This window comes from Oncorhynchus clarkii, chromosome 29 (assembly GCF_045791955.1).
Source record: "Oncorhynchus clarkii lewisi isolate Uvic-CL-2024 chromosome 29, UVic_Ocla_1.0, whole genome shotgun sequence".
Lineage (NCBI taxonomy): Eukaryota > Metazoa > Chordata > Actinopteri > Salmoniformes > Salmonidae > Oncorhynchus > Oncorhynchus clarkii.
In genome coordinates this window covers 32,570,847-32,589,264 of record NC_092175.1, presented here as the reverse complement: position 1 = coordinate 32,589,264, position 18,418 = coordinate 32,570,847, and the positions used below count along the sequence as shown (strand labels likewise).

Genomic DNA, 18,418 nt, shown 5'->3' with positions numbered 1-18,418 from the left:
CGTGCCAAAGTACAGCCGTTTGCAGTGAAAGCAGTGAAAGTACAGCCTTTTGCAGTGAATGCAGTGAAAGTACAGCCTTTTGGCCATATACCAGAAACCCCAGAGGTGCCTTAGTTCATTTTTACATGTTTTGTTTGAGCTGCTTTTGAAAGCAAAAGTCAAATTGAAAACAGTATTGGTATTGTTGAATTCGATTTTCATTAGTGGTGGAAAAAGTAACCAATTGTCATACTTGAGTAAAAGTAAAGATACCTTAATTAACAGAAAATGGCTCAAGTAAAAGTGAAAGTCACCCAGTAAAATTATACTTGAGTAAAAGTCTAAAAGTATTTGGTTTTAAATATACGTAAGTATCAAAAGTAAATGGAATTGCTCAAATATACCTAAGTATCAAAAGTATAAATAATTTCAAATTCCTTATATTAAGCAAAGCTTAAAATATTAAGCGCTCCAACACTCAGACATCATTTACAAATGAAGCATGTGTGTTTAGTGAGTCCACCAGCTCAGAGGCAGTAGGAATGACCAGGGATGTTCTCTTGATAAGTGTGTGAATTAGACAATTTTCCTGTCCTGCTAAGCATTCAAAATGTAACGAATACTTTTGGGTGTCAGGGAAAATGTGTGGAGTAAAAAGTACATAATTTTCTTTAGGAATGTAGTGAAGTAAAAATGGTCAAAAATATAAATAGTAAAGTACAGATACCCCAAAAAACAACTTAAGTAGTACTTAATTACTTTACACCACTGGTTTTCATAATATCAAGCTAGCAAGTCTGTTTGTTTGGTTACCACAGCAACTACTGTAGTTATCTAGTAAACTTTCTAGCTACTTCAGTGGATGTTGAACACATGTCTACTGGCAAATTAACCTCATTTCTAGTGGCAAATGTATGAAATTATAGCCATGGTATGAGCGGGATAATCAACTCAGGACTTTTGGTTACTACATGATTCCATATGTGTTATTTCATAGTTTTGAATGAATAGGTGTGACCAAAATTTCCCATAGAACGCATAGCCCCTCGTTGATTATCCCTTATGTACAGTACCAGTCAAGCGTTTGGTCACACCTACTCATTCAAGGGTTTTTCTTTATTTTTACTATTTTCTACATTGTAGAATAATAGTTTAGACATCAAAACTATGAAATAACACATATGGAATCATGTAGTAACCAAAAAAGTGTTAAAACAAATCATTTATATTTGAGATTCTTCAAAGTAGCCACCCTTTGCCTTGATGACAGCTCTGCACACTCTTGGCATTCACTCAAGCAGGTTCATGAGGTATTCATCTGGAATTAATTTAAATTAACAGGTGTGCTTTGTTAAAAGTTCATTTGTGGAATGGAGTGGCCGCCACAATCCCCCGACCTCAACCCAATTGAGATGTTTTGGAATGAGTTGGACCCCCGAGTGAAGGAACTCCTTCAAGACTGTTGGAAAAGCATTCCAGGTGAAGCTGGTTGAGAGAATGCCAAGAGTTTTGACTGGTACTGTATATTGATCTATATACTGATGTAAATAGTGTATATTGATGTGTATAGTGTATATTGATGTGTATAGTGTATATTGATATGTATAGTGTATATTTGTGTATATTGATGTTTGTAGTAGTGTTGTGTATATTGATGTGTATAAGGGAAAGTCACTTGTACATCTGAATGCCTTCAACTGAAATGTGTCTTCCGCATTAAACTCTCTGAATCAGAGAGACGCAGGGGGCTGCCATCCACGTCTTCTGCCCTCAGGGAACAAGTTAACTGCCTTGCTCAGGGGCAGAACAACAGATTTCTACCTTGTCAGCTCAGGGATTTGATCCAGCAACCTTTTGGTTACTGGCCCAGCGCCCTAACCACTAGGCTACCTGCCTCCCCAGCATATACTGATGTGTATATTGATATTTTTTGGTGTATATTGATGTGTATAGTGATGTGTATAGTGTATATTGATTTGTATAGAGTACATTTCTGTGTATATTGACGTGTATATTGATGTGTATAGTGTATATTCATGTATATATCAATGTGTTTAGTGTATAGTGATGTTTATATTGATGTGTATAGTGTAGTTTATATTGGTATATATATTGATGTGTAAATTAATGTATAGTGATGTGTATATTGGTGTGTATAGTGATGTGTATATTCATGTGTACATTGATGTGTATAGTGTATATTGATGTGTATGCTGATGTGTATATTGATGTGTAGTGTTCAGCGATGTGTATATTGATGTGCATATTGATGTGTATAGTGTATATTGATGTGTATATTGATGTGTATAGTGTAGTGTATTGTGTATATTGGTTTGTATATTGATGTGTACAGTGTATATTAATGTATATATTGATGTGTATAGTATATATATATATATATATATTTATTTTTTTGAATTTTTACCCCTTTTCGTGGTATCCAATTGTTGTAGTAGCTACTATCTTATCTCATCGCTACAACTCCCGTACGGGCTCGGGAGAGACGAAGGTTGAAAGTCATGCGTCCTCCGATACACAACCCAATTAAGAAGCACTGCTTCTTAACACAGCGCGCATCCAACCTGAAAGCCAGCCGCACCAATGTGTCGGAGGCGTACCGGTTAGCGCGCACTGCGTCCGGCCCGCCACAGGAGTCGCTGGTGCGCGATGACCCGGACGACGCTAGGCCAATTGTGCGTCGGCCCACGGACCTCCCGGTCGCGGCCGGTTACGACAGAGCCTTAGCGCGAACCCAGGGACTCTGATGGCACAGCTGGCGCTGCAGTACAGCGACCTTAACCACTGCGCCACCCGGGAGGCAGTGTATAGTATAAATTGATGTGAATATTGATGTGTATAGTGTATATTGATGTGAATATTGGTGTATAGTGATGTGTATAGTGTATATTGATGTGATGTGATGTGTTTAGTGTCTAGTGATGTGTATATTGATGTGTATAGTGTTTATTGATTTGCATAGTGTAGTGTATTGTGTATATTGGTTTGTATATTGATGTGTATAGTGTATATAGTATATATATATAGTGTATAGTGTATATTAATATGTATATTGATGTGTATAGTGTATAGTGATGTATATAGTGTATATTGATGCTTATATTTTGATGTGTTTAGTGTATATTGCTGTGCAGAGTGATGTGTATAGTGTATACATATCTGTGTATAGTGATGTGTATATTTATGTGTATAGTGTATATTGATGTGCATAGTGATGTGTATAGTGTCTATTGATGTCTATAGTGTACATTGATGTGAATATTGATGTCTATAGTGTACATTGATGTGAATATTGATGTGTATAGTGTTGTGTATATTAGTTTATATACTGATCTGTATAGTGTATATTAATGTATATATTGATGTGTATATTCTATTGTGATATGTATATTGATTTGTATAGTGTATATTGATGTGTATAATGTATATTGATGTGTACATTGATTTGTATAGTGTATATTGATGTGTATTGTGTATATTGATGTCTATATCGATGTGTATAGTGTATATTGATTGATGTGTATATTTATGTGTATAGTGTATATTGATGTGTATAGTGTATATTGATGTGTATATTGATGTGTATAGTTTATAGTGATGTATATATTGATGTGTATAGTTTATATTGATGTGTATAGTTTATAGTGATGTATATATTGATGTGTATAGTTTATATTGATGTGTATAGTTTATAGTGATGTATATATTGATGTGTATAGTGTTTATTGATGTGTATAGTGATGTGTTTAATGTGTATTGATGTGTATAGAGGGCTCATCTGTGAAAGAGACCTTGTCTAAATCCATTGCTACATCTAAACTAAAATAATGATTCATTGCGTTTGTCTTTTATGTTTGCAAATGTATAGGGAAATTATTTGAAACGGAGCCAGTGTACTCACCAGTGTGCACAAACATGTGTTTGACGTAGTTCTGTTTAGCAGTAAAGGTTTTAGTGCAGAGAGTGCACTCATAGGGCTTCTTCTCCCCCTGTCCCATCGAGGCCGCCTGTTGCTGTTCCCGCGCTGCCTGTTGCTGTACCGTCAATTGCTGAGGGAATGGGGGCATACTAGGGGTAGGCCCGGACACAAACTGGGGCTGCTGGCCTCCCATGGGCTGCTGCAGGCTGAAGAGGAAGGGCTTGTTGTTGCTGGCCGACTGTGTGGGAAACAGAGTGGGCAGGTAGGAGTTGCCAGCCATGCCCATTACCTGGGTGTTGCTGGTCATGGTGAGCGGCATCCTCAGATTGCTGGTGTGAGATTCGACCTGACGCATATAGAGTAGGGCACTTGGCAGAGACTGGGCCATGATTGGGTTGGGCAGGGGCTGCAACATGTTACTGTCGCTAGTGCTGTGGGATGTGCCCCCTTCCTCCGTCTCATGAATCTGCTCTGGGGAGGAGTCATCGACTTCAATCTGCACTGGGGTCCCCTCTCCACCTCCTTCCCTACCAAAGCCCACGGGGTACTGGTGCTGGTCCACGGAGTCTGGCTCAGTACCAATGGAGGAGCTTACCCCTGAGTCAAAGCTTTCACCCTTCGGTTCAGTCTCCACACCCTCAACGTGGTCAGTGTCCTCTGTGCACTCATCCATACCATAGCAGCTGTACTCATCCTCTGCCTCCTGCTTTATGTGAATGCCTCCTGTCTGTATGCGTACCGGTCGGGGCTGCTTGCGGCAGTGGGTGGTCTCAGGGGTGGATAGGAAGCGTTCCATCTGCTGTGACCTTTCATGGATGCGGGTGATCCACGGCGGGTCCTGGTCGTGCTGGTCCTTCTGCATGCTAAGGGCTGGGTCGTAGCTTGTTGTCATACTGGTTACGTAGTGGGAGCGTTCACGGGTTCCATTCTGCAGTGAGAGGCCCGAGTAGGAGTACAGCGATGTGTATGCACGCTCAAGGCTCTGCTGGGACGTGGCCTGCATGTACCCTGACTCTGCATCGCTGCTGGGCCCAGAGGTGCCTGACTCGGGTGTGCCCCGGGGCGTCTCCTGCCCAGAGTCCCCTGGGTTGACAGGGAACCCCCCTGGACCGGCCAGGCCCACATTCTGGGACACGATGCGGGTGCACTCATCGATGACCGTCTTGATCTGCAGGATGCTGGCAGCAGTGAGGATCTGGAGAGCCTCTGATTGGGACACCCGCAGGACCCCGCTGTACATGAAGTCTATCAGCTTCTGGATGGACTGCACCGAGACCACCGAGGGGATCTCAATGTCACTGTAGCCCAGGAGAAGCTTGTCCTGAAAGAAGGGGCTCCCAGCGGCCAGCACGCAGCGGTGGGCTCGCAGCATGCTTCCATGGATCCGAACAGTCACGTCACAGAAGTGCCCGCGGTTGCGCTGCTCATTGAGGGTCTCAAGTACAGAATTGCTGAAGTTGTGGAGATTGATGTTATGAATGCGCTCGGTCATCCCCTTGCAACAGATGTCACCTGGACACAGAAGAAAAAAAGGCTTACATTTTTAATTAATTAATAAACCTTTAGAAAGTAAAAATGTGGGCCACATGATGAGTACTATCTAATACAAAAAAAATGATAATGATTATCAAATACATTTTAAGATGGAACATAGCTGCACTGCAGGAACATCATCAGGATATTTAGCACAGAAATGCCAAGTTTAATCAATTTCAACAAATGACCTTCTCCATCCACCCCATGTGCTTTCCTCACATTTCAGTGGTCATCTTATTTTCATAACATGTTGGCATTTGATATTGAAACAATCAGATTAGTCAAGGTAAACTAGCTAGCTGGTTAATAGTTGGATGAATGTCTGCACAAAACTGCACAACAAAGGATCTGTAGCGCGATAGAATGAAAGAGACAATCAAGATGGATCCCCATCTCATTAGTTTTGTTCCCATCTTACAAGTCTGGTGGTAGATTTTCTCTGAGACTCTAAACCCCCAGTAGGTGGTGCTCTGGGTTTAAACTAATAGGCTTAGTTCATCAGCCGTCCACCTGCGTGCTCAGTGATGGTGCTCCCTAACTATCTTACCTCTGCTCTCCCAGTTTTGGGACATTACACAAATTAAGCTGGTATTTGTGCCAGAGACCTTTGCTAAAATTTGGTCTGACAATGTTTAGGCCACCCTCATGAATGGATTTGTGGCTGCCCTGAACACAAACTGTACCTGAAACTCATATATCTACAAATTGGCCCAGCAACTAAACAAATCTTCAAAGATAGCTAGCTCCATTATATTCCAAGCGCAACAGTATTGCTCTCAATTCATGCAATGTTAAAGCTCCTCTTAGACATGTAAATGTAGTATTAACAAAATGCTACAAAGACAATATATAACTGACTTGTTGAATAATGCTTGACTTTTCTATCTGACATTTGAAGATCAGTTGAAAAGACTGGATATGACAATGAAAGACAATGGCATCCAAAAGCTTTGTCATTCCACACATGGAATCTAGATGAATTAAATTGGTTTTCTACCATTTCATCATAATAACATATTTTATTAACCACTTTGATAGCAGAATAAGTATCAAATCACTAAATGTTATTTAGCATTAGCCCTCAAGCAAACAGCCTCTACATTATACTGTCCTTAAAAAAACATGAATGGCTTTTCTGTAAGACTGAACACCTGTTCATACAATCTTATATGTTTTACATAATTTCATTCATCCACATAACCCACACCCAGAGCACAGGGGTTCTTGAAACCACGGCTATTATACAGTACCTCCCCCTTTACCCTCTGGGTACATACTGTACACACACACAAACACACACACACACTCACACCCACACTCACACACACACACACACACACACGCACACACACACGCACCTGACCCCCTTTCACTACTATCACCCTTGTAATTATCATATGCAATAGCAGTAAAACTACAATTAAATCAGACTTCTCTCCTATGCAATCGTAAATGAAAAGTGGCATGGTATACAATATATTCCAAAAATCTAACAACGAAGATTGATTATATTCCATCTAAACGGTCTTTATGCAAAAGTGTATAAAATATTTTCGCAATTTGAATGACATTCATCAAAAACTCCTATACCAACAATACAGTGCAGCTTTGACGTCAAGAAACGAACAGCCGGCTGGTGGCTTTGGTGATGGAGGCTAATCGGGTAAGTAGGTACTAAAGTTCCCAAAGAGTTTTGTCATGTTATCTTGTTAGTAGATTATAAAAAATGAAGATAGCCATCTATCTAAGTGCACCGGGCCATGCAAAACTAACTGGCCCACTCAGATCTAACATGGTGTTTGGGGATGGAATAAGCTAACTTGCTAGCAAGCAAGCTACAACAACCCCATCAACACTGTACGTTTTTTTGTAGAAATTAATGGTCAAATACCAATCGGATTAATGTCATTATTTATTTCAAGGTAGGCCTTTATTTTAGCTGTACTGCCTGATCTTTCTTGGACGATAAAACTTGCAGGATATCATGGTAGCCAATGTTTGTGTTAGCCATTATACCTGGATTTACTGTTACTGCTGCTAATAACGTTAGTAACGTTAGCACTCAGGTTAGCAGCTAGCTATAGCTACCATTGGCCAATAGTTTTAGCCAGTTTGGTTATAGACTTTCAATGTCTACTATGATGATATAAGGTTTATCTTGATTTTGTGTAACTGTATGAGAAATGTTGGACTTGGTATGATGGGGGTCCTTACCGTCTTATGTGGACAGTGGCCTCACTCCTGCTGTGTATTCACTTGTGTCCTTCTCTTAAAGTCACTTATCCGAACGCTTTTCTGACATGACCTCGGTCAAATTCGGATAAAATATAAATTTCTCTCAAAATACAAATGTAAAGTGATATGTCGTATTGGGACTTTTAGTTGGAAGGATGAAATCAATCCGAATGTTTAACAGCAACCTAATTCTGCAATCTTCCCTTTAATGTTAAACACAATCATCAAGATCTTCCTAGATAATGTATAATGTATATTCATGGCCATGCCTTGCTTTTAGGTCAAGTGATTACCTTTGACCATCTGCCAGAGAAAATACAAGCCTTGAATCTACAGTATGTCTATTTAGTTTAATGTTTTATATAAGACTTGCTATCAAAACCAAGGGAAGAACTAATGAACACCATTTAGTTTTATTTACTCTTGGGAAAACAATTGATTGAAAGCATTATAATATATAAAACCGGGAAAAAATAATTTAAACAAACATCCTCTAATCACAGCCATTAGGCTTAATACAATCAGAAAGAGAAAAATGGGATGACTGCAACATGCCGTGACAGCAGGACAGCTTGGGTATATATTTATAAATAAATTACAAACACACCCATGTAGCTAGAGATACAGTGGCCAGAGTAGCCTAACTACCGACAGACTGACCAACTGACCGACCAACTGACCAACCACAGAAATATACTCACAGTCAGATGACTCTTTGTTGGGAAGATGTGTGTGAGGCTGGTGATGAGGCACAGGGCACACTGCTACAGGTTGCTGGTGAAGGTGGCTATGGAAAGACCAGTCCTAGGCTGTCCCTTCAGTCCTCTCTGCTGCCGCTATCATAGGTCGCTCTGCCACAGGGCCACAGTGGTCTCTTCAATACCACCCTGAGGGAAAAAGAGAGAATTCATAAATCAACATGTTCATACTGAGAAAGAAATGTGTAGGTGTCTAACCTTCATACATAGATAATGAAGTGAGCAATGCAATCTGGATGTGTTATAATTTCCAAGGTAAAGAGTGAGTGAACCTTCTAGACCAATTTAAGGCAGTTTACTCTAGTGGACACTTGACCGCCAATTATATGTCAAGGTTAGAAATCATATGGTCACAGGGCCAAATCTCTTTTCAGTCGTTATCTAAACTACTGGTCAGTGAACCACACCCTACAAAGGAGATCCTTCCACATTCCAGTCTGATTTACCCACAAAGGTATTATACTCCTCATACTGTATCATATTTTCCCGTTCTGAATAAAAGTACAAAGGTCAAAGGCTATATACATTTGTTCAAGATCTCATAGATTTATCAGAAAAGCATTGAGAGAGACCAGAAAATTCTACAACATGCCTTGAGAGGACCTAGAGAGGACTCAGGAGCTTGATTTATTTGAATAAAAGGTTGCAACAAGGGTGAAAGGATTGTTCTCCAATACAAAGGACTGCAACAGTGTGTGTGTGTGTGTATATATGTGTGTGCCAAGGCAGTACTGAATGTGATTTCAAATGTATGTTTATTTATTTATTTTTACTCCTTTTTCTCCCCAATTTCGCAATATCCAATTGGTAGTTACAGTTTGGTCCCATCGCTGCAACTCCCGTACGGACTCAGGAGAGGCGAAGGTCGAGAGCCATGTGTCCTCCGAAACATGACGCTGCCAAGCCGCACTGCTTCTTGACACACTGCTCGCTAAACCCGGAAGCAAGTCGCATCAATGTGTCGGAGGAAACACCGTACAACTGGCGTCAGAAGTCAGCATGCATGCGCCTGGCCCGCCACAAGGAGTCGCTAGAGCATGATGGGACAAGGACATGCCGGCCAAACCCTCTGGGTCAACTGGGCCAATTGTGTGCCACCTCATGGGTCTTCCGGTCGCGGCCGGCTGCGACACAGCCTGGGATCGAACCCGGGTCTGTAGTCAAATGTATTATAAAATATATTTCGATTTGTTTAACACATTTTTGGTTACTACATGATTCCATATGTGTTATTTCATTGTTTTGGTGTCTTCACTATTATTCTACAATATAGAAAATAGTAAAAATAAAGAAAAACCCTGGAATGAGTAGGTGTGTCCAAACTTTTGACTGGTACTGTATATCGATACTAAAATAGACAACATGGGGTTACTATGGAGCACCATAGTAAGACAATACGATCAGTAACAGTCAACTGAGAAATACTGTAACACAAGGGATTCTTGAAGAAACACAAAAAGGCATTTAACGACACCCAGGGTGTGATTCTCAGGTTTACAGAGACTAAGCCATACATATGTGTGCATGGCCATAAACTGTAAAAGGCCAACTGTAGACGATGTGAGCATCCTCAGGTTTGTACTGTAGGTCCTCACAACTGTTCACAAAATGGAGGAAATTTCCATATATCAAATTCAAATAAACCTGATTTTATCATGAAGTTTCCTAAAGGATGGACCCATATTTGCCTTGAACCGTTCCTATTTTTTTTAGTCTTTCCTTTTCTTGCCATGTGTCTTTCATATATTGCAATCTATTTACTGAATGATCTTCATGAATATGATCATACACTATACTGTAGGAATATCACGTATTTGGTATTTTATTCGGATCCCCATTAGCTGTTACTGAAGCGACTATTCCTTGGTTAAAGCACTAAGCTTGATTAAACTGTAAACATTAGTAGAGGGGGTAACCAACAACCATTTTAATCATTCCAAGGAACCTTTCAAATATTTGACTCTGGGAAATTGTACTGGCATCAAGTAAAACAACTTGTATTAACTTTAAGAGCGACTAATCAAAAGGTAATGACTGCAACAGACAAACAAGACATAGAATGTGACGGTAATGAATACTGAACTGTCTCCATAAATGCTTTATGTAATTTATCTATTCATCAGATTTATTCTCTGCTTTTGGTTATCTTTCCCAGTCTGCTCTGAACATAGATATTTATTTTTCTAAAAAGGGCTTTATTTATCCTTGCATACTTTCCATTGAATTAGTAGGCCTATGCCTCTGGCAGACCAGCCAGATTAATGTAATTAAACACTGCTTTGTATAGATGTAGGATCTTAATTTGAGCCAGTTTGCTACAGCAGGAAAATAATACAGCTGCAACAGGAAATATGAATTATTATGTGGATTATAATGATTGGACATTTTTGTAGGGGTTGATAGGAAAGTTATCCTGCAACAGGGTGATCAAATGAAGATCCTACATCTGTAGATGCACAGTTTTTCCTTTGGAAAAACAAAATATCATAAACCAAGAAAACACAATGTAACGTACAACCAGGGTTCCAAAACGTTTCTTCTGCTGTCCACATATGATAAACCTTTTAGGCTCCATGTAGAACCCTCTGTGGAAAGGATTATACAGTACATGGAACCCATGTGGGTTCTACCTGGAACCAAAAACGGTTCTACCTGGATATATGCAGTGCTCCATTGCGAAAGAGATTCTTAGTTTCAATGGGACTCCCTGTTAAAATAAAGGTAAAATAAAGAAATGTGGACCTCTTCAACCTGTTTCCTAACAACCAAATGCCTGTGGTTACACCACCGAAGATTGACATACAGCGTCCCCTCTATGCCAATAGTTGTGCTCCCCGCCATGAATAATGTTTGTTTCTCTATTGTTTTATCAAATTATAGTTTGAGGCACAGTAAATATAGCTATAAGCATGTGTTGCTGTTTGTTTTCCATATTGGACAAAATGGCACCATGTTTCCATAACGAGCCACTGCTGTGGTTTTAGGTCAAACAGCTCAACAGAAACAAGCCTTGGTTAGCCTCACCAACTACGCCACCAGCCATATTATATTAATATATAGGGACTTTGCAAAACACCTCCCAATGATGCTAAGAAATAAGTCTGAAGCCATTGCTATTAGGGGTGTGACAAATGGACCATTTTTCTTAACGTTTAAACTGCAATTTTTGCATTGTTTTTTTTTTTAAACCAGAAGAAAAAAAACATACAATTCCACGTCAATTCACAATGCAGAATAATGGTCCTATTACGTATGTAAGACCACTAGGGCCGGGCAATGAAGTTATATCTACCACAACCCTTTACAGACATAGAACACTGCTACAGTAGCATGTCAATAATTGATCACTTTTAAGACAATTTCAAAAAGTGCAGCATCAGAAGCATCTGTATCTTTTCAGACAGTAGAATTCTGCCCTGGCATATAATGTTCTATTGTTTCCCTGACAACAATACACGTTGCTGATTGATGTTCAGCTGTGTTGTTTATGTTTTTTTTTAATGGTAAATTATGTTAACTTTAAAATACTTTTTTAGGAAAGAGTGGTCTGTGCTCAGGCAGCAAGCAGGCTAGGATTGACAGGTCTGGTTGCTTAGTGATGAAAGTTAGTCCCGCTTCAGAAGCGGCGTTACTTTACAGACAAGTAAAAGGCCGTTCATGTCTCCAGAGAAGGTTTTGTGTCGGCGTTTATGAAGTCGTAGTATTTCCTGCCCTAACAGGCAAGCAAACATGCTGTAGCCGGAGCGCTTTCAAGGGGCCACATACCATTATATCTGAAAAGGGTAATTGATACAGGCTACAGTATACCGGTAGCCTACTGTAATTTCATATTATGAGACAAAAACACCCCCACCCACTCTGCAACGAAGAGTAGCCTACACAGTGCTCGCTAGACTGGTCCGAATATACTGTATCAGTTCATGAATAGCCTAAGCTAGGATTTTCTACACGCAACAGACCGAAGACTGAACACACACTAGTGTCATTCACGAAAAGAAAGAGCAGGCTGGCCAGCATGAGGGAGAGAGAGGAGGGGCAGACAGAACCGTGTGCATATGTCTTGGTAATCTGCATCTCGCAATATCTTAATTGTATTGCATGCCTGGCAAATTCACCAAAGTAGCTTAAAGTTAGCCTTTTCCTCTCTGGTTTAATTTAAATGACACAACTTTCCCCAGGCCTTTACAGCCATATAGTCTAGTTAGGCTATAGCATGGAAAATCATGTTTTGTGATAACTGCACTGTGATTTGAATTATGGGCGAAAAAAATTGTTTTTCGGTTAGGGATTTTTTTAACGTTAAGGATCCCAACTCCATTTAAACGTTTAAACGTTCACACCCCTAATTGCTATGCAACTGAAAAGATTTTGAGTGTTGCGTGGCAACAGCTGGAACAAACCAACGCAACACCCTAAATTGTCTTCTGACCCCTAATAATCCATACAATCACAATAAGATCCCAGCAGCTACCCTTGCGGACCCCTGATAAAGTTTAATGTGTAAGCACACTTGCCAGGACCGTAGTCACTGGTTAACCTCTATGTGCGTACACTGCCTACACAGTATGCCCATTGCCCAACACTGAGCAACTAAATGTCAGACCTATTCCTATAGAATTTGAATTCAAGTACAATTGTACATTCTATAATAAAGAACATCATAGAGATGTACCATTCATCACACACACACATATACACACACAGTATGCACTCCCTCACTCACTTTTAACTTGAGGAAAATAATAGAAAGAACATTAAGGGGCCTTTTTCTAGTTCTTTTTTTTTTAAATGTCACAAAGTGCTGAAATCAAGAGGGAAATTTCACTAGTTCACAAAAGCCAGTGAATGCAGGTTTAATAGTGTGTTAACGTCAGGTTAGTGTCATTCTATGGTGACCTGATGACAAAAGCCTCTACAGGGCCAGTTTTAGACAACACAAGCATATTTACTTCCTCCCTGGTCTCAGCTGCAATCTAGACATGTAAATCCACCTGCCTGAGCGTTGAAGTGAGGTGAATAGGGGCACAAAGGAGCAGACTAAGGGAAGCAGACTTCTGCTGCCCAGACTGCCACTCACAACAGTGATTCCATTTTAGCTGTGACACAGTGGGTGAGCAGCAGCCAGCTCCTACCTGCAGTGAATGCTAATCAGTCCAGGGGTCTCCCTCCTCCCTCCCCTGCCTTGGACGAAAGGGGCTGATGATGATCCTTCAAAATTAATTAGATCCTTTTTGGAGGCAGCCATTTTCTTCCACTACTTATGCCTCTGCCAAATCTGTATAATTTTGTATTTTCATCCCTGTTCAGAGGGAATCAAACTATACTATTATAATGCATTTATGTGTCTGATATTGATCTTCCCCAAGCCTTTCCACAGCTCTCCCTTTCTCTTTCTCTCGCTCTCTCTCCCTGCACTGCACTGTGTCCCTCTCTGTAGAGTTAGCTGTCAATAAGTCCCCAGAGGTCAGTTCGTCTGCTAGAAATCAGACACAATGCTCCAGACTGCCAGTGCCATGCCCTGCTGCCACAACAAAGACCACAGGAGAAAAAAAAGGAGGAGAGAAGGGAAGAGAGCAGCATCACCAGTCTGACTTCAGGTTAATCAGAGCTGCCTAGCCTGCCTTAATTAGTTGGCAACCTCATGAAGAATACTGCGCCAAATTTGGAAATCAGTTTAATCTAGGGGGAAAATGAAAAGAAGGTGGGGGTGCGGGATGGGGTTGAGGACAGAGATGAGAGGCGGGTTTGTGAAAGGAGACGATGTTAGCCATGTGAATAATATACATCTTGAATATGCAAATGTGACTTACAATACACACCACAAGCATATATTTTCTCCTTGATACATGTGAGCCTACAGAGGGATTTTAATGGAAATGAACCAACCCATTTGTTTCCTTGGGCGATGAATAATCTGTGATGTGTATTGTTTTGTGCATACTGTACCATTCAGAAGGATATTCTGGCCTATTCTGATTCTATTTAGTGTTAACAGCAAACAGACATTAACGCAGCATGCAGTGTTTTGCTACTTTTTGTTGTGGCACATGAATACTATCAATAACTGTAAAGTAAAAGGAAATCTATCAAATCTGTCAAAACAATCTGCTTCAACCATCATTTCATCACGATTGTTATTTCTACTGCCAAAAATTAAGCATAAAAAAATGGGTCAGCTTTCAACACTTATGAATAGTAGGGTAAGTATTTGAACACTGACGAAATTGCCCCAAAAACTTTTTCACACCAGATGAAACAATTATAGTCACAAATATCGTAAGAGTAGCAAATGTGATTTAGACTTATTATTTTTCTTCTGTTACAGTATTGTTGCTGAGGTACAGTTTGACAGAGGTCAAACCCAGTAGCAGCAGGCTCACTGTTTCATCACAGCCTTTCTATAATTTCACATACATTCCAAAATGATTTGAATAACTTGAATAACAAAATACACATAGGTCTACATCTATTAATTCACCGCAGGGAGCTACATTGCACATCATTGCACCAATTTGTATACCACATCTGAACAATACTGCAAATGCCACTCTGATCTGAATAAATTATTGGCAATTGAATGTTCAGTTCTCTCCCAACAACATTCTGTTGGGTAATTAAATTAATGAGCAATATACAGTACTACATCTCTTATTACAGTTGAGTGGTTTAAAATCAAGCCCTTGTGTTATTAACTATAAACATGAAAATGACCTGATAATACACTCAATGCACCCATACTGGAAAACAACAACTCAGTCTCAGGTTTTAATTGATTAACCTTTGGTCTGCATATGAACTCTGATGTCAGAAAATCCATCAAACAACATTAACAAAACACCTACACACAGCTTCAAATATATAAAAAATACCCCCCAAATAAGGCCACATTGTCGTGATGTGCTGTGTAGCCTAACATTCCTTACAAATGTTTCTCATTTTAATAATGTGTTGGCCAAAACGAAGTTGAAACATACACAATTGGCATGTTTATAAAGGTATAGTGATTGGTACAGCACGTGCCAATACTGCAGGCCATTTAAGTCAAAGCAATACCACCACTCAAAACATGAGGATGATTTCATAAATGATAAATGAGATGATTGCCGCCCCCGCCCCCAACAAAAAGAGGGTTAGGTAATGATTGCCCCCGCACGACCCTTGAGGGTTAGGTAATGTTCTAATCTAAGGTCATCTTACTCAATTGTTAATGTTCTTTGGTCATTTGAGTCTTTGAAAACAATGTATAGCTTCAAGGATTGTTTAAAAATCATCATTAGCACTGTCAATCCATGCATCCATATCTATGAATGTCATAGCGGTTACATGTCCCTGGTCCATCCCTCAGATTACCAAATGAAGGCAGGGTGGGGCTGTTGATATAACTGACTAAAATTACAACAAGATGTTTGATTAGGAACTCACCAAACATTGTAGAAATATCAGAAATAAAAGCACTACTGAGAAGTTACATTATGCATTAATCTATAACATACATTAGAAGAGATGTTGCCTTAAATTAAAGGTCCCATTTGGTTGTGACATACAGTGCTTTCTGAAAGTAGTCACAACCCTTGTTCTTTTCCACATTTTATTGTGTTACAGCCTGAATTTAGAATGGATTACGTTTAGATGTGTTTGTTGTCACTGGCCTACACACAAACCCCCATAATGTCAAAGTGGAATTATGTTCCTCGAAATTTCTACAAATTAATTACAAATTAAAAGCTGAAAAGTCGTGAGTCAATAAGTATTGAATAAGTATTCAACCGAGATACTGACAGGTGCATGGATACCAATGTTCAGAGTGGGGAAAACCCCCATGCACATACTGCAGATCTTAGCTAAGGCTGTTCTTCTTTGTCTATGGCACTTTCGTAGCTATCCGGTACAATTGTACATGCCCGGCTAGTATTAGCATAGCGGCTAAGTGTGACATGTTTTCCTATGGGAAATGCTAACAATCCAGCGTCTTAGTAATGAGTGTCTTTGACATAGCCACACAAGAGACCACCCCGCTTGGTTGCATGTTTGTGTTAATAAATGTGCATCCCAAAATGTTAACGTACGTAAGTCTTTAAAGGCCGTTGAAACAAAATATATTTTTGAGATAATGAGAAACTTATCTCCTGATCACCACATGGACACAGTGAGATAACACATGAGATAACAAAGGTAAAGAGTAGTTTGTTTGAATGGCCATATTAAAAGACTTCAGTAGTGATGTCAACACTTAATGTTCCACCAGGGGGCAGTGTAGCCAACGTTTTGTATTTAACTAGGCAAGTCAGTTAAGAACAAATCCTTATTTACAATGATAGCCTCCCCCGCCAAATCCTAACCCGGACGATACTGGGCCAATTGTGATACAGCCTGGAACTGAACCAGGGTCTGTAGTGACGCCTCTAGCACTGAGATGCAGTGCCTTAGACCGCTGTGCCACTAGGGAGCCCAATGTGACTTGCTACTCAAGCACAAAGTGGACGTAAGCGTTCTTCTTGATCAACTTGTTCCTTCACATGCCAACCCCACTATTGAATAGGACTAATTCAGTGGTGTAAAGTACTTCAGTAAAAATACTTGAAAGTTATACTTAAGTAGTTTTTGGGGGTATCTGTACTTTACTATTTATATTTTTGACAACTTTTACTTCACTACATTCCTAAAGAAAATGATGTACTTTTTACTCTATTATGTCATTTTAACCGGACACTCACAAGAATTCGTTACATTTTGAGTAGTTAGAAGGACAAGAAAATTGTCTAATTCACACACGTATCAAGAGAACATCCCTGGTCATCCCTACTGCCTCTGATCTGGTGGAACTCACTAAACACAAGCTTTGTTTGTAAATGATGTCTGATTGTTGGAGCGCGCCCCTGGCTATCTGTCAATTAAAAATAAAAGGATGCCGCCTGGTTTGCTTAATACAAGGAATTTGAAATGATTTATACTTTTACTTTTGACCCATAAGTATATTTTGGCAATTACATTTACTTTTGATACTTAAGTATATTTAAAACCAAATACGTTCATAGTTTTACTCAAGTACTATTTTACTGGGTGACTTTCACTTTTACTTGAGTCATTTTCTATTAAGGTAGATTTACTTTTACTCAAGTAGGACAATTGGTTACTTTTTCCACCTCTGGACTAATTCCCAGCACAAAGATTACGAGACCAAGCTGCTACATGAGGTATGTGAACAGGCCTGCTGTACATTTCATTTGAATGCTCTTACTTGCAATGGATATTTTGCTGCATTCATGTGCTATCGGAATTATCGGATTACCAGTCTGACGTTGAAAAACTGTTCACGTGAGCTTCCAAGTCGGAAATACAAGTGGAAGAATCTGGTATCATCTTTGTGCCCCTAGTTTACAAGTCGTGACGTTTCATGATAAGATAGCTAATTCATTAACCAAACTCAGCTGGCTGGCTAACTCACTGTTATTGTCAATCTCATTGATCCAAAATCATTCAGACTTCAAAAGTACTTCAACACAATGAAGTCTTAAGAATAATTTAATAACTTTAAATTACACCCTGTGTAATTCTGTATTGTCTGTATTGCTGAATTATTTTCCGTAATTACAGTCTCCAATCCACCATTACTGTATGGTTAATTTGCTAAAATTTGGTACATAATAGCTGATTTAGCTGTTTTTTCCAACAATGACCAATGCAAATGTTGGCTGTTTGCAAGAAAAACAAGATAAAGGTACAGAACTCATCGAAAATATTGAAAATACTCAAATGATTACGTGACACATATAGGCTATTGTAGTAAACTATTACTTTAAAAACACATAGATTAGATCGGAGTTCGACCAAAATGACCATCTATATACTGACAAGTGACTGGAATAAATTTCCGCAAAGGCAGAAAGCAGGCGGGAGGAGGTGGGAATATTTAGCCAATGAGAGGGCAGATTCACATGTGAACAACAGGCACAAAGTTGCAACCTAAAAATGA

At 39.6% G+C, this 18,418-nt stretch overlaps 1 protein-coding gene across 2 annotated transcripts in view; it reads right to left on the bottom strand.

Moving 5' to 3' along the window:
- Nucleotides 1–18,418, bottom strand: part of LOC139388766 (zinc finger and BTB domain-containing protein 20-like) — a 52,728-nt gene that overhangs the window by 14,240 nt on the left and 20,070 nt on the right. For both annotated transcript variants that reach the window (XM_071135675.1, XM_071135677.1), the window contains exons 3-4: nucleotides 8,389–8,574; nucleotides 3,899–5,428 (exon numbers count right to left, since the gene is read on the bottom strand). In XM_071135675.1, coding sequence (XP_070991776.1) covers nucleotides 3,899–5,408 — 1,510 coding nt within the window. In that variant the 5' untranslated portion in view covers nucleotides 5,409–5,428; nucleotides 8,389–8,574. The remainder of the gene's footprint in view (nucleotides 1–3,898; nucleotides 5,429–8,388; nucleotides 8,575–18,418) is intronic.